The 17,304-nt window shown below is 47.4% G+C and overlaps 1 protein-coding gene across 1 annotated transcript in view; it reads right to left on the bottom strand.

The window, feature by feature from the left end:
- met (MET proto-oncogene, receptor tyrosine kinase) overlaps positions 1–17,304 on the bottom strand; it is a 99,577-nt gene that overhangs the window by 2,312 nt on the left and 79,961 nt on the right. Inside the window, exons 11-20 of the mRNA XM_014125644.3 lie at positions 17,072–17,290; positions 14,888–15,037; positions 11,368–11,524; positions 10,493–10,633; positions 9,670–9,924; positions 7,910–7,990; positions 6,670–6,851; positions 6,056–6,165; positions 5,618–5,783; positions 2,705–2,841 (exon numbers count right to left, since the gene is read on the bottom strand). Of these exons, the coding sequence (XP_013981119.1) occupies positions 2,705–2,841; positions 5,618–5,783; positions 6,056–6,165; positions 6,670–6,851; positions 7,910–7,990; positions 9,670–9,924; positions 10,493–10,633; positions 11,368–11,524; positions 14,888–15,037; positions 17,072–17,290 (1,598 nt within the window). The remainder of the gene's footprint in view (positions 1–2,704; positions 2,842–5,617; positions 5,784–6,055; positions 6,166–6,669; positions 6,852–7,909; positions 7,991–9,669; positions 9,925–10,492; positions 10,634–11,367; positions 11,525–14,887; positions 15,038–17,071; positions 17,291–17,304) is intronic.

Below are 17,304 nucleotides of genomic sequence, written 5' to 3' on the forward strand. Positions count from 1 at the left end.
ATTAAATGCACATGAAATATCGTTTTTAGGTACAGTGAGGGAAAAAAGTATTTGATCCCCTGCTGATTTTGTACGTTTGCCCACTGACAAAGAAAGGATCAGTCTATAATTTTAATGGTAGGTGTATTTGAACAGTGAGAGACAGAATAACAACAAAAAAATCCAGAAAAACGCATGTCAAAAATGTTATAAAATGATTTGCATTTTAATGAGGGAAATAAGTATTTGACCCCTCTGCAAAACATGACTTAGTACTTGGTGGTAAAACCCTTGTTGGCAATCAGAGGTCAGACGTTTCTTGTAGTTGGCCACCAGGTTTGCACACATCTCAGGAGGGATTTTATCCCACTCCTCTTTGCAGATCTTCTCCAAGTCATTAAGGTTTCGAGGCTGACGTTTGGCAACTCGAACCTTCAGCTCCCTCCACAGATTTTCTATGGGATTAAGGTCTGGAGACTGGCTAGGCCACTCCAGGACCTTAATGTGCTTCTTCTTGAGCCACTCCTTTGTTACCTTGGCCGTGTGTTTTGGGTCATTGTCATGCTGGAATACCCATCCACGACTCATTTTCAATGCCCTGGCTGAGGGAAGGAGGTTCTCACCCAAGATTTGACGGTACATGGCCCCGTCCATCGTCCCTTTGATGCTGTGAAGTTGTCCTGTCCCCTTAGCAGAAAAACACCCCCAAAGCATAATGTTTCCACCTCCATGTTTGACGGTGGGGATGCTGTTCTTGGGGTCATAGGCAGCATTCCTCCTCCAAACACGGCGAGTTGAGTTGATGCCAAAGAGCTCCATTTTGGTCTCATCTGACCACAACACTTTCACCCAGTTGTCTCTGAATCATTCAGATGTTCATTGGCAAACTTCAGACGGACATGTATATGTGCTTTCTTGAGCAGGGGGACCTTGCGGGCGCTGCATGATTTCAGTCTTTCACGGCGTAGTGTGTTACCAATTGTTTTCTTGGTGACTATGGTCCCAGCTGCCTTGAGATCATTGACAAGATCCTCCCATGTAGTTCTGGGCTGATTCCTCACCGTTCTCATGATCATTGCAACTCCACGAGGTGAGATCTTGCATGGAGCCCCAGGCCGAGGGAGATTGACAGTTCTTTTGTGTTTCTTCCATTTGCGAATAATCGCACCAACTATTGTCACCTTCTCACCAAGCTGTTTGGCGATGGTCTTGTAGCCCATTCCAGCCTTGTGTAGGTCTACAATGTTGTCCCTGACATCCTTGGAGAGCTCTTTGGTCTCGGCCATGGTGGAGAGTTTGGAATCTGATTGATTGATTGCTTCTGTGGACAGGTGTCTTTTATAAAGGTAACAAACTGAGATTAGGAGCACTCCCTTTAAGAGTGTGCTCCTAATCTCAGCTCGTTACCTGTATAAAAGACACCTGGGAGCCAGAAATCTTTCTGATTGAAAGATCTTTCTTTCCCTCATTAAAATGCAAATCAATTTATAACATTTTTGACATGCGTTTTTCTGGATTTTTTGTTGTTGTTATTCTGTTGTTTTTTGTTGTTATTCTCACTGTTCAAATAAACCTACCATTAAAATTATAGACTGATAATTTCTTTGTCAGTGGGCAAACGTACAAAATCAGCAGGGGATCAAATACTTTTTTCCCTCACTGTATATATATTTTGCTTACTTAGGTGTTTAGTAGCCACTAGCCATATTAAGTTTGACAGTTTTGTTACAGGGCCCCATTCATTCTGGAAATACTCTATGTCAGTCAATGTTCATGAATAGACTCCTGAATAGTTATGGATTGTTCTGTTTCGTGCTTCGCTTGGTTGAATCTGCATTATGATCTACATCCTCCATTAAAAACCTAATGTTGTCCAAAGACTGGGTAAGATAGGGAGGATTTCACTCTATCGTGCCCTTTCTAAACATTCAGCTTCAGTAGTTCTACATGCTTTATAGTTTACATAGCTCTCTCTCTCTATCTATCTCTCTCTCTCTCCCTATTCCCTCTCTCTATCTCTCTCCCTATCTCCCCATCTCTCCCTCTCTCTCTTTCTATTTCCTCTCCCTCTCTCTCTCTCTGTATATATATATATATATATATATTCTCTTTCTCTCTTTTTCCTCTCTGTCTGTCTCTCCCCCTTCCTCTGTCTGTATATCTGCCCATCTCTCCCTGTCGGTGTCTCTCTCTAACTCTCTCTATTCCCTCTGTTGGTCTCTCCCCTGTCCACTGTCCCTCCCTCCCTCCCTCCCTCCCTCCCTCCCTCCCTCCCTCCCTCCCTCCCTCCCTCCCTCCCTCCCTCCCTCCCTCCCTCCCTCCCTCCCTCCCTCCCTCCCTCCCTCCCTCCCTCCCTCCCTCCCTCCCTCCCTCCCTCCCTCTTCCGGTCTGTCTCTCTCGCTCTCTCTCTCTCTCCCTGTCTGCATATCTGTCCTTCTCTCCATGCTGTACCTAAGTTAACAATGGGCCTCTGTTCATCTCAATGTCTCTGCCAATGAGAAGCACTGAGCCATGCCTCTATGTACATTGGTCAAGGTGAAGGACAGGGGAGTGTATGTGTGTGTGTGTGTGTGCACTTTTATTAATAAAATCATCTGTCTTATATCTGGGAGTGATTGGGAATAAGCTTGAAGAGTGTACATGTATGTATGTTTGTGTGTGTACAAGATTGTGTGTGTACTGTCTGTCTGTGTGTCTGAGTGTGTCATGTGTTTGCACTACTCACAGGGCGTCGGGGCAGAACTCTGGCTGCAGCAGCCGTCTCCCCTGCAGTAGGAACACTGTGATGTCGAAAGAGTTGACGTCCGAGTAGGGCGGGGCTCCCCGGGTCATCAGTTCCCATAGCAACACGCCAAACGACCACTGAAACACAGAACACCAAATGGACCAATAACACATCAGATCACATCACAGTACTTTACAGGCTGTGTCTGAATTGGCACCCTATTTCCTATAAAATGAGCTACTTTTGACCAGAGCCCTATGAGCTCTATAAGTCCTATGATCCCTATGACTCCTATGAGCCCTATGAGCCCTATGAGCACTATGATCCCTATGAGCCCTATGATCCCTATGAGCCCTATGAGTCCTATGATCCCTATGAGTCCTACGATCCCTATGAGTCCTATGAGCCCTATGAGCCCTATGAACCCTATGAGTCCTATGAACCCTATGAGTCCTATGAGCCCTATGAGTCCTATGAGTCCTATGAGCCCTATGAGCCCTATGAGTCCTATGATCCCTATGAGCCCTATGAGTCCTATGATCCCTATGAGCCCTATGAGCCCTATGAGCCCTATGATCCCTATGAGCCCTATGAGTCCTATGATCCCTATGAGTCCTATTATCCCTATGAGTCCTATGAGTCCTATGAGCCCTATGAGCCCTATGAGTCCTATGAGCCCTATGAGCCCTATGATCCCTATGAGTCCTATGATCCCTATGAGCCCTATGAGTCCTATGGTCCCTATGAGCCCTATGAGTCCTATGATCCCTATAACTCCTATGATCCCTATGAGTCCTATGGGCCCTATGATCCCTATGGGCCCTATTAGCCCTATGATCCCTATGGGCCCTATGAGCCCTATGATCCCTATGGGCCCTATGGGCCCTATGAGTCCTATGAGCCCTATGAGCCCTATGGGCCGTATGATCCCTATGAGTCCTATGAGCCCTATGAGCCCTGATCAAAAGTGGCACACTATATAGGGTAGAGGGTGCACTTCTGGACACAACCCCAGTTTTTCCATATTTCCAGCCTTCATTGAAGAGAGCAGACAGACAGGAGGAGTGTTAAATGCAGCTAAGGTTTGTGAAATAATAGAGTTATAGAGGTAGAAACTGTAACAGAGACAAGCTAACCCTGTAAACAGAAACTGTAGCATAGACAAGCTAACCCTATAAACAGAAACTGTAGCATAGACAAGCTAATCCTATAAACAGAAACTGTAACAGAGACAAGCTAACCCTATAAACAGAAACTGTAACAGAGACAAGCTAACCCTATAAACAGAAACTGTAGCATAGACAAGCTAACCCTGTAAACAGAAACTGTAACAGAGACAAGCTAACCCTATAAACAGAAACTGTAACAGAGACAAGCTAACCCTATAAACAGAAACTGTAGCATAGACAAGCTAACCCTGTAAACAGAAACTGTAACAGAGACAAGCTAACCCTATAAACAGAAACTGTAGCAGAGACAAGCTAACCCTATAAACAGAAACTGTAACAGAGACAAGCTAACCCTATAAACAGAAACTGTAGCATAGACAAGCTAACCCTGTAAACAGAAACTGTAACAGAGACAAGCTAACCCTATAAACAGAAACTGTAACAGAGACAAGCTAACCCTATAAACGGAAACTGTAGCGGAGACAAGTGAACCCTGTACATTAACCAGAGAATGAACAGTAAGAGTGGTGATTTGTTAAGAAGGAGTGGGGCTGAGAGGGTAGCAGGCCAGATTAAGGCTGATGCTGAGTATAGGTTCTGATCGATATTGTACGCGTTTCTGTGTGTGTGTGTGTGTGTGTGTGTGTGTGTGTGTGTGTGTGTGTGTGTGTGTGTGTGTGTGTGTGTGTGTGTGTGTGTGTGTGTGTGTGTGTGTGTGTGTTGGTGTGTGTGAGTGAGTGAGTTTGAATAGATGAGAGAATGGTTATGTAATACTATACAACGGGTGGTTCTAATCTTGGATGCTGATTGGTTAAAACCGCATTCCAGGCGGTGTCAACTCCACAAGTAACCACCAGCTAAAGCTATGACGTTGAAATGCCTATTCACTGTTCCGTCTCAGGGCGCAATTCACTGTCTCATCAGCCCAGCCAGGCAATTTATACACTTGATCTACACTGGAAAAAGGCATCGAGATACCATTTCTCATTTCTTTTAGACTAGCATTTGGTTAGACTAGAAAAACAGGTCAAACGAAACTAAATGTAGCTAGTTTGCTGTCTTTCCAGTTTCAGTTTGAAGTGATTGTGTTAGCTGTGTAGTTGGCTAGCTCCTCTGAACAGTGTCCTGATGAGAGAGCACATTTCCGATGGCAGGCAAAATCGTGCATCATCAGCTCATTTTGGTGGATGTATCCAAATAAATGTCACTAGAAAACATCTTAAACAAATGCAAATGCAGCTACTTTGCTGTTATTTTTTCTTCATTGTTTGAAGTGACTGTGTTATCCATAGTTGGCTAGCTAGCAAGCAAGAGGGAACATTTAGAACAAACGACTGGGTCGCGTCCAATGATATAGAACCAAAAGACTTCACGACCGGTTTGCGTCTCTGGCAACCTAACCGATAGAACGAACGACCAGCTGGCTTGGGTAGCAACCCTTGATTTGTGTTAGGACTATATCGCATGGAAGGATGAAATGGTATGTATAAATTCATGAAAATAAATGAAAATATGAATATATGTCAATCATTATTTGAATATGTTGGTAACGCGTTGTATAAAAGTGATAATGCCCTATAAGCCGGTGTTTGAGGATATATTGGCACGGTTTGCCAGTCCAAGACAATATATCCTCCAAACACTGGCTTCTCGAGCATTATCACTTAACTGTAAGTGAATTAATAAGTGGATAATGGTGTGTGTACATGCATGTGTGTGTGTGTGTGTGTGTGTAGGCTCTTACCACATCTGACTTGGGGGTGAACTTGTGTGTCTGCAGGCTCTCCAGGGCCATCCACTTGACTGGTAGTTTGACTCCACTCTTGCTATGGATGCTGTAGTACTCCTTTTCATACACATCCCTGGCCAGGCCAAAGTCTGCCACCTTCACTGTGTAGCTCTCATCCAGCCTAGCAGAGGAGAGAGGGACGGCTTCAACCACAGCCTTACTGGAGATTTACAGAGCTAGGGGAAACTGGCAGCCATGTTGGATTCAAACATTCTTACTAGAGTGTTATTAACCTGTAATGGTTGGAGCAAAATGGCACCCATTAAAATAAAACATCTCAAAGTATGCATGACTGTATGGCATGACAATGCGTTAGCTCTCACTATAATGGTGACTACACTTCCACACACTGACTGTCTGGGAGTGCATTTGACAGTTGGATCCAGATCTTACATGCAGTTCCTGGCAGCTAGGTCTCTGTGGACGAACTTCTTGCTGGCCAGATACTCCATGCCCCTGGCCACCTGCACACCAAAGCCCATCAGGTCCTTCACTGTTGGGTTCTGGGGAAACAAGGAAGGGTGTGTTTAAGTGATATGCACTGTTGCTAGGCCAAAAAAGACTGAATAGCCTGCACGCGATACAGATGTAGGATTTTAATTTGACCAGTTTCTCACAGCAGGAAAATAATCCTACAGCAACAGTAAATGTGAAGTATTGTGTGGATTATAATGAATTGTACTTTTTGTAGGGGTGGATTCATTTTTTGTTAGGGCAAATCAAGTTTGAACATTTTAAGTGGAAATTTAACTTTGGAAGCCTTTTAAACCTTGAATACACTACAAGTTTGCATGTCTGCTGTGCATGACATTTCCTGCAACAACAGGGTGATCAAATGAAGACCCTACATCTCTACAATATATGCTGCTCCCATGCTTTATTCCTGTACTTAAATATACAATGTTTCAGCTGCAATGGCCTAAATCAGCCATTATTCCAGCCAAAACACTATGACTTATAAAGGTGATTGTATGCCTAGAGTTTGTGTATGTGTGTGTGCATCTTACGTGTGTCTCGTCCCTGATAAAGTTCCTGAGGTCTCCGTGCTTCATGTATGGCAGCACCACCAGAGGAGAGCCCTCAGGGGGCAGACAGATCCCCAGGAGAGACAACACGTTGGGGTGGCTGAAGTCCTTCATGATGATCCCCTCCTTCAGGAACTGAGACACCTCCTCCAGGTCAGTAATCCCTGAAACACAGCAAGATATTACAGGATTGTTTATTTATTTATTGCCTTTATTTAACCAAGTTGTTGAGAAGAGAACACATTCTGTTTTACAACAACCTGACATTAAAGTTTAATCATGTGCTGTTAGATGGACCACCAACAAAAACGCAAACAAAAACAGGCCATCAAGTCATAAACCTCTATCTCTTTACCGTTGTGCCATCTAAACCTTAGTTATATACCACTGTTAGGAGCCCATGAGGAGCCAGTCTCCAGGCTGTCTGAGCATAGGGACTGTGACCCTACCCCAAACCTATAGGTTACTGCTACACAACACTCCCATTATCCAATCGAATCAGTGCTCCTGGTGTCACTGGTCTTTCCCCCTCCTCCTTCTCTTCTAATCTCGTTGGAAACAGAATCTCATTTAGCTAAGATAAAACGTCTGATTGCCCTTTCACTGTAACTACCAGATGACGACACACACAGAAGCAAAGAAGGACAACTCGCCATTTAGTGCTGAGTAAAAGAAAGATCAAAGAATATCTAAGAAAACGAGGCTGTTAAGCTGGATGTTAAGAACTATCTGCCTACTGCAGAAACAACATGGTGACATCACCTACAATATTCTCCAAACCATGTGCCTTTTCCATGACAGTGACAAGTTCCCTGGGGAACTTCTTTATTTTCTTTAAAGCTCCCTGGGGAACTTTAGGTCACTGTAAACTCAATGAGAAGGCCAAGGCTCAGAGAACAAGGCAGTGGTAACCCTCTATCGCCATGGGTTACCACCAGCCCAGCGGCAGAGCTTCCCGAAGCCTTGTGGAAGACGTATCTAGGACATTCAGCTCTCAGGGTAAAGTGACAGGTTACACAATTAGAGCGAGGGGGACCCTAATGTCATCCTCACCACCAGGAGCCAATCCATCTCAATCATCCTTCCACAGGACACACCGCCGTAGCACGTTCAAGAGATCTCTAAAGTTGTTGTGGCGTTGCGTTGTGTGGTGACATATCAGAGCAATGAGATTTGAACACTGACGGGGTGAACTGTGCCTTTGTGGTCATGCAGTACTCACGGTTGAGAGACTTGATGGCACAGTGCTGCTTCTGTCCGTCAGCCTCCAACAGGGTACCGTGGAACACACAGCCAAAGTGCCCTGTATGAAGAAGAATAAAGATGATGTCAAATAAGCAACAACCTGAGTGCTTGATGTTAGACAATACACACTTTACACTGAGGAATCCTTGATACCAAAACGATTTGTTTGTTTCTGAACTATGCTCACGAGGATTAAGCACCCGATTCTCTAGCCCATTAAGTCATTTGGAGGCATGTCAATGGAGCAGTCAGTCACTCAGAAAAGCAAGATTTCCCTTTGTTGAAGCCAGTGGTGTAAAGTCAAATTAATTTAAAGTACAACTTAAGTCGTTTTTTTTGGGGTATCTGTACTTTACTATTTACATTTTTGACAACATTTACTTTTATTCCACTACATTCTTAAAGAAAATAATGTACTTTTTACTCCATACATTTTTTTGCTGACACCCAAAAGTACTCGTTACATTTTGAATGCTTAGCAACAGAGGAAAATTGTCCAATTCACACACTTATCTGGCCATCCCTACTGCTTCTGATCTGGTGGACTCACTAAACACAAATGCTTCATTTGTAAGTTATGTCTGAGTTGGAGTGTGCCCCTGGCCATCTGTAAATTAGAAAAGCAAAAAAATTGTGCCGTCTGGAATTTTACATGATTTATACTTTTACTTTTGATACTTAAGTATATTTAAAAACAAATACTTTTAGACTTTTACTCAAGTAGTATTGAACTGGCAATTGTGTATGATGAGTATGACAATTGTATACTTTCCCCACCACTGGTTGAAGCCTAGGTGACTTCTATAACCCTTTACTGGAGGGCCATTCATACAGCACCCTACAGTAGTAGCCATAGCAGTGGGAGGCTATATCTCCCCCTATCTGAGCTCTGAGTTACTGTGGCCCTTATTGAATTATATGTGGTCGAGAGGGTTCAGTGCAGCTTTGCAGGGGTGTTGGGGTATTAAAGCTAGAAGAGCGTAGAGAACTCTCTGAGGCGTTCTCCCATCACAATCCCTGCAGATGCAAAGACTGCTCAGCTTACACCACACGGATCAACAATGGAGCTTGCAATGCTACCCGGGTACAAATCACCCCACCCCATAATTCTGCTTTCGGAATCCCCAGGCTTCCCCGAGGGTTGAGCTAAGGGGGAGGAGGCAGATTTTGGGAGCATTGTCCCCGAACATTGTGGGGATGTTAATAACAGAGAAAGGCCTTTCTCCTTTAAACTAATATAGTGATATAGTGAAGTAGTGAACACCCCACTTGGTGACCACAATATAATGTCTGGTGATTGTTTATGTCTGGATGTCCAACCTGGTGGTTTGATAATGTTGGTCATTAAGCTCTTACAAGGTGATTCTAAAGTGTATTTATGTGTATCCCCTATGGAGATGGATTCTGATATGATTGAGAGACCTACAGGTTCCCTAAAGGCTTTATAAGTGTGTCTGAGTCTGTGTTAGGGTAATGTGTGTTTAGGTGTGTGTGTGTCTGTGTGTGTGTAGGTATAGGTGTGCATGTGTGTGTGTGTGTGTGTGTGTGTGTGTGTGTGTGTGTGTGTGTGTGTGTGTGTGTGTGTGTGTGTGTGTGTGTGTGTGTGTGTGTGTGTGTGGCTGTGTGTGTGCATGTGTGTTCATGGATGTGGGCGTCTTGGCGTGCACTGTACCTGTGTATGTGTTCATGTATCAGAAGTGTGTACAGTATATACACGTGTATGATCATCCCACTGACCTCTGCCGATGACCTGGTTAAAATGTAACAGCAGATGTTCTCTGGCGATGACCACATGTTGAACCTCCTTCAGGAGGTCCGGGTGCAGCTGGGACGGGTCGATGTGGACCGGGGCCGACAGGAGAGGGGACACCAGCTCCCCCTCTGCCCCCAGACCCATGCCTCCGAGCCCCAATCTGGGGGACAGCAGCTCCCCATGGCTCCCGTAGATAGGGGGAGCGCCCCTGCACAACTCTGGCCTCTCCACACCCTGGTCTGAAACAATATAGCCAAAGGTCAATTACTACAGGGGTCAGGGTTAGAGGTCAACATAGGTCACATGATCACAGAGTGATGCTAAAGAGAAAGGTCGGAGAAAGAGAGAGTCATGGTTACAGAAAGGAAGAGGGGGAACCTGAGACCTGCACATTACAGGAAGAGGAAATTGAGAAAGGTAGTTTCTCTTTCTCTTTTTTTCTCCTTCGTTGTTTATGTCATTGGGGGGATAAGGGAAGCAGGGGAGGGAAAATGAGTTTGCATGAGTGAAAACGTGAGGGTTATTTTGAAAGAGGAGCAGGCAGGGATGGGCAACTCTAGTTGTTGGACGTTGGAGTGCCTTCTGGTTTTCACCTCCATCGATACATTAATGTCATTGGTTTCCCAGGTCTGAATAGGCATCAGGTATGAAGCAAAGAATAAAAAAACTGTCAACACAGAGTTAGATGGCCATCTCTTTAGAGGTTCGAGGTTAAGGTTAAGAAAGGCAGGTGTTGTTAGTACAGGGTTACTGTTGGTTTTTAGGGTCAGAGTAACCGCCCCAGAGGTGTAGTGTCAGGAAACGTACCCTCCAGCAGGGTGGTTCTATAGTCCAAAGACTCGTGGGACACCATTTCGTTAGTGGGGCTGATGCTCCGGGCGTTAGCCAACATATCCAAGTGCTGAATGTGAGCCCTGCCGTCATACCAAACCTTACCCTCAGCCAGATCTGGAGACCAGAGATAGAGAGGAGGAGGGAGAGGAGGAGGGAGAGGAGGAGAGAGAGAAGAGGAGGGAGAGAGAGAGAAGAGGAGGGAGAGGAGGAGAGAGAGGAGGAGGGAGAGAGAGAGATGAGGAGAAAGGGGAGGAGAGAGGGGAGGAGGGAGAGAGAGAGGAGGAGAGAGAGAGGAGGAGAGAGAAAGAGGGAGAGGAGGAGGGAGAGAGAGAGAAGGAGAGAGGATGAGAGAGAGAGAGAGAGAGGAGGAGGGAGAGAGAGGAGGAGGAAGAGAGAGAAAAGGAGAGAGGATGAGAGAGAGAGAGAGGAGGAGGGAGAGAGAGGAGGAGGGAGCGAGAGAGAGGAGGGAGAGGAGCAGGAAGAGGAGGAGGGAGAGGAGAGAGAGGAGGAGAGGTAGTAGGAGGGAGAGATAGAGAGAAGGAGAGGATTGGATGTAGGGAAGAGAGTGGGGTGGCAGAGAGGGGGGAGAGAGATAGAGAGATGGGGTACAGGGGGAGGGAGGGGACAGAGAAAGGGAGAGGAGGAGGGAGGCAGTAGCAGAGGGAGAGCGAGAGAGAGAACACAGTCATTGAAGGAGAAGGATAGAGCGCTCCACCAGTGCTCCCATCAGCTCAACACCTCACAATCCCACAGCCAGTAAGAGGCGGGCAAACATGCACACACACATGCACACGCACAGACACACACACAATTGAAAATATATCACAAAATAACACAAACTGACGTACCGTCAATGTGTTTGTTCCTCCTTTTCCAGAGGAACAGAGTGAGCAACATCAGCAGCAGCAGACTGACACACACACAGCCAGCTAGCAGCCCTCTGTAGTCCTGCTCATGGGCCAACATCACCCTGCCCAGGCTCACTGAGGACGACGCCTGACGCCACTACACACATAATACACACACACACACACACACACATACACAGACAGACAGACAGACAGACAGACAGACAGACAGACAGACAGACAGACAGACAGACAGACAGACAGACAGACAGACAGACAGACAGACAGACAGACAGACAGACAGACAGACAGACAGACAGACAGACAGACAGACAGACAGACAGACAGACAGACAGACAGACAGACAGACAGACAGACAGACAGACAGAGGACAGGAGAACAGTGAGTGAGTGATGTACAACTATGTTCTAGATAATACATTTTTTATGGTGTGTGTTGGAAAACTCCAATTCCATTCTAGGGGAAAAACTGATGAACACACACACACACACACACACACACACACACACACACACACACACACACACACACACACACACACACACACACACACACACACACACACACACACACACACACACACACACACACATACACACACACACACACACACACACACACACACACACACACTCTCTCTCTCTCTCTCTCTTACATGTGGAGTGGCGTGAGCCACAGACGGAGTGCAGATTGGATCATAGATATTGCTTTTACCATTATTAGGTTTGGGAGAAATGAGCTGGAAACGGTGTGTGTGTCAGGGGGCTTGTCTGGCTCTGTCTGGCTCTGTCTGGGGCTGCCTGGGTCTGTCTGGCTCTGTCTGGGGCTGCCTGGCTCTGTCTGGGGCTGCCTGGCTCTGTCTGGGGCTGCCTGGCTCTGTCTGGGGCTGCCTGGGTCTGTCTGGCTCTGTCTGGGGCTACCTGGCTCTGTCTGGGGCTGCCTGGGTCTGTCTGGCTCTGTCTGGGGCTGCCTGGGGCTGCCTGGCTCTGTCTGGGGCTGCCTGGCTCTGTCTGGCTCTGTCTGGGGCTGCCTGGGTCTGTCTGGCTCTGTCTGGGGCTGCCTGGCTCTGTCTGGGGCTGCCTGGCTCTGTCTGGGGCTGCCTGGCTCTGTCTGGGGCTGCCTGGCTCTGTCTGGGGCTGCCTGGGTCTGTCTGGCTCTGTCTGGGGCTACCTGGCTCTGTCTGGGGCTGCCTGGGTCTGTCTGGCTCTGTCTGGGGCTGCCTGGGGCTGCCTGGCTCTGTCTGGGGCTGCCTGGCTCTGTCTGGCTCTGTCTGGGGCTGCCTGGGTCTGTCTGGGGCTGCCTGGCTCTGTCTGGGGCTGCCTGGCTCTGTCTGGGGCTGCCTGGGTCTGTCTGGCTCTGTCTGGGGCTGCCTGGGTCTGTCTGGCTCTGTCTGGGGCTACCTGGCTCTGTCGGGGGCTGCCTGGCTCTGTCTGGGGCTGCCTGGGTCTGTCTGGCTCTGTCTGGGGCTACCTGGCTCTGTCTGGGGCTTGTCTGGCTCTGTCTGGCTCTGTCTGGGGCTGCCTGGGTCTGTCTGGGGCTGCCTGGGTCTGTCTGGGGCTGCCTGGCTCTGTCTGGGGCTGCCTGGCTCTGTCTGGGGCTGCCTGGCTCTGTCTGGGGCTGCCTGGCTCTGTCTGGCTCTGTCTGGGGCTGCCTAGGTCTGTCTGGATCGGTCTGGCTCTGTCTGGCTCTGTCTGGGGCTGCCTGGGTCTGTCTGGCTCTGTCTGGGGCTGCCTGGCTCTGTCTGGGTCTGTCTGGCTCTGTCTGGGGCTGTCTGGCTCGGTCTGGGGCTGCCCGGGTGTGGCCTACTGGTGTGTCAGTGTGGACAGCCAGGGACAGAGGCTAGGGGGTCTAGGGATATTGCCTGACCCCTCTCTAGAGATCACACTAATGGTGAGTTCCAATACCCTCAACTCTGCAGCTGATTGTGCCCAAAGCTCCATGTTGCTCTGCCTTTACCGGCCTGAATTATATCATTATGAAACAGCCCTGTCTTCTGCTCCATGTTGCTCTGCCTTTACCGGCATGAATTATATCATTATGAAACAGCCCTGTCTTCTGCTCCATGTTGCTCTGCCTTTACCGGCCTGAATTATATCATTATGAAATAGCCCTGCCTTCTGCTCCATGTTGCTCTGCCTTTACCGGCCTGAATTATATCATTATGAAACAGCCCTGCCTTCTGCTCCATGTTGCTCTGCCTTTACCGGCCTGAATTATATCATTATGAAATAGCCCTGCCTTCTGCTCCATGTTGCTCTGCCTTTACCGGCCTGAATTATATCATTATGAAACAGCCCTGTCTTCTGCTCCATGTTGCTCTGCCTTTACCGGCCTGAATTATATCATTATGAAATAGCCCTGTCTTCTGCTCCATGTTGCTCTGCCTTTACCGGCCTGAATTATATCATTATGAAACAGCCCTGCCTTCTGCTCCATGTTGCTCTGCCTTTACCGGCCTGAATTATATCATTATGAAATAGCCCTGCCTTCTGCTCCATGTTGCTCTGCCTTTACCGGCCTGAATTATATCATTATGAAACAGCCCTGCCTTCTGCTCCATGTTGCTCTGCCTTTACCGGCCTGAATTATATCATTATGAAATAGCCCTGTCTTCTGCTCCATGTTGCTTTAACGTTCTGGGGTTGAATCACGTCCATTAAAGACAATGTGGAAAGTCAAATGTTTATGGTTAACAATGTATTGTTATGACATTTCTAAGCAGTTTTAAGTCAATGACATACTATTTGGTTGAGAGAAACTACTGTGTGTGAGATATTGGAAGTCTGAGTTGAACATTCCGGTAACGTTCAGGGGTGATCATGAAATGCCAGGAGGAATATGGTGTTTTCTGTACATTTTCCTGGCTAGTGACTGTGGTAATAAAATGTCAGACAACAGAACGATGTAAACTACTGTATGATCTATCAAAGCACGAACTGCACACTGGTGTTCTGACATTAGTCAATCGGTAAATAGGCACACTTAGGATACACACACACGCACGCACACACACACACACACACACACACACACACACACACACACACACACCACACACACACACACACACACACACACACACACACACACACACACACACACCACACACACACACACACACACAGAGCCCTCTGTATGGATGCAGTGGCAGCCCAACAAGGCCTTCATTGAGCTGTGGAGTGGGGCTGCTAGACTGGGGGGTCTATAGCTGTCTGTAGTGGTCTCTGTAGACAAGGGGCTGTCTCAAGTGAAGTGGAGAGCTCAGAAAGCCAAGGGAAGGTAGGGTGGTCTCATCCATGTCTAACTAGGGGTGATGAGGGGACTCAGTGGGAAGTTCATGGAGCTAGTTTCGAAGTGTTGATTGAAAGTTTGGTTGGAAGGGAGTGTGTTTTTGTGTCAGTGTCTGTGTGTTTCTCTCTCTCTCTCTCTCTCTCTCTCTCTCTCTCTCTCTCTCTCTCTCTCTCTCTCTCTCTCTCTCTCTCTCTGTCTGTGTCCTCACCTCCACCTCCAATTCGTTGGTTGCGTCCCGTAGCTCCATGGGGACAGTACACTCCAGAGTGTTCCCCACCACAGTCACGCTCTCACAAGTCCTGTTAGACACCTTCAGCACCTCCCCCTTCATCGCCTCCACATCCACACGGCCTGGCACCTGGAGAGGGAGAGGGAGAGAGGGAGATATGGAGAGAGGGAGATATGGAGAGAGGGAGAGAGGGAGAGATGGAGAGAGGGAGAGAGGGAGAGAGGGAGAGAGGGAGAGATAGGGAGAGATATAGAGAGATATGGAGAGATATGGAGAGATAGAGGGAGAGAAAGGGAGAGATAGGGAGAGATAGAGAGAGATGGGGAGAGATGGGGAGAGATGGGGAGAGATGGGGAGAGATATGGAGAGATATGGAGAGAGGGAGAGAGGGAGAGATAGGGAGATAGGGAGATAGGGAGAGGGATCATATGCACATGCAATACTACATCATCCTCAGTGAGTCCTTCAGTATCCACTCAGAGACATGCAAGCTGGGAGTGGAAGTGACTGAGGCATTGGTTGGGGTGCCATTACGGTTCTTGTGAGCCCACCGCCCTGGACAGAGATGCCTCTGTGCATCTACATACACACTAACTAACCCTTTGTCCATGAGGGCTCTTCTTGACAGGAAGAGAGGATTTATAGAGAATTAATCTCACTTTCACACAGACTGCCTTGGCTACTCTCCTCAAATTGTTTGGTTGACACACATGCACGTACACACCCCCCCACCACCACACCCCCACCACCACACCCCCACCACCACACACAGCTCGGTTGCCTCTCACTCTGCCTGGCTGTGCTGTATGAGCGTAGCAGAAGGCCATAAAGAGAAGGATCATTCCTCGCGTGACATCCTGGGATTTTCAGATTTGACACAGGGCCACACCTGTTCCTAAACCACCCTACAGTACACGTCAACTAATACAGTGCATGTGAACACACATACACACACACGCATACAGACATACCAGTCACACTAAGACAAGAACAAACTTAAATGTCTACAGAATTTGAACACATACAAAGCATACTGAATAATACGTACAATACAAATCTGTCATCTGATGTCTGTACCCTGAGGTTGTAACATATTTAATGCTTGGGTATGGAACATTGAAAGTACCATGTCCCATAGAGAATAACTATTAAAAGTTCTGCCATTCCTATCCAAACGAACAGTCTGTGTGGTGCTAATCTGGGTTGAGACGCTTGTTAAACTCTCATGAAGCGATCTGCAGAGATACACCAGCCAAGACTAATAACGTTATCAGGAGCCTGACCAGCGGCCTTTTTTAGCCTGTAACAGTGTAACCCAGGGCGATGTGTGTCCCCTGGGTAATGGGGGCTCATGGGGGCTTGTCTGGGATGAGGAAGGTGATTGGTGGGGGGTGGGAGGTAACTGAGAGAGGGGAGGAAGGGGGAGGATTAGACTATTGGGCCAAGGTCATGCCTGGGAAAAAAAGCCGACCAAGGATCCTGTGCGACTCGCTCCACACAGCTGCCACTAACCATAGTGCCTCCTTTTTTTTCATTGTTTGAAAAAACGTTTTTCTACCCAGAGAAATGGGGTTGCACGTTCAAAACCGGCCATTAATATGTCAAGGGCTTTGACCTCGGGAACTTGGAACAATGTGGTGAGTTGGAGAGAATACTTGGAGAAGTGGAGAGGGGCCAGAGGAGTGACGGAGAGAATTGTGGAGGATGGGCGAAGGGAAACGGACTCCTTTTCCTGTTTTGTTTCAGTATTGTTTCCTTCAAACCTCAGACGGCGAGGATGAGTCAGCTCACGGTCTCGAGGTGAGCCGGAGAGCAAGGTGTCGTTAACTCCAATCAGGGTTCAATCCCATTTGAATTTAGCCAATTCAGGAGATCAACAGACACTCTGTTCCAGAATAGAAACTCTAAGTGCCATTTGTTTAAAATTAGGATTTTTCCAATGCATGAATCAAAATTCAGTTCAGTTTCTGAATGGATGGTAACTGAAGTGACCCCAACCCTAGTCATCACTACAATGAAGAGGTGGTGGAGGGGCGAGGGGGAATGTCTCACCTTAATATTATCAGTAAATTCCAGTTATATTCAGCCAATTCAGGAGGTCAGTTGAGACCCAGTTAGAGCACAGAAAAGTGACATTTATTTCAATGATCTGACATGTCTAACCTTAATCTCCAGAATGCTCTTGTTGCCCTTTGATGTGACGGTGGGTCTCTGAAAGTCCTCGAAGCGAGGGTCCTCTACATACAGCAGGTCAAACTGGGGCGTGGAAAAACCATCCAGGACGAACGCCACCTTGGTGACCACAGGAGTCTGCAGACCCAGGTCCTTCAGGGACGGGGTGGTACACAGGATGGCCAGCCTGTCCTCACCTTTGGTGCAGTTCTGGAGGAAGAACA

Source organism: Salmo salar, chromosome 10, assembly GCF_965601325.2.
Source record: "Salmo salar chromosome 10, fSalSal1, whole genome shotgun sequence".
Lineage (NCBI taxonomy): Eukaryota > Metazoa > Chordata > Actinopteri > Salmoniformes > Salmonidae > Salmo > Salmo salar.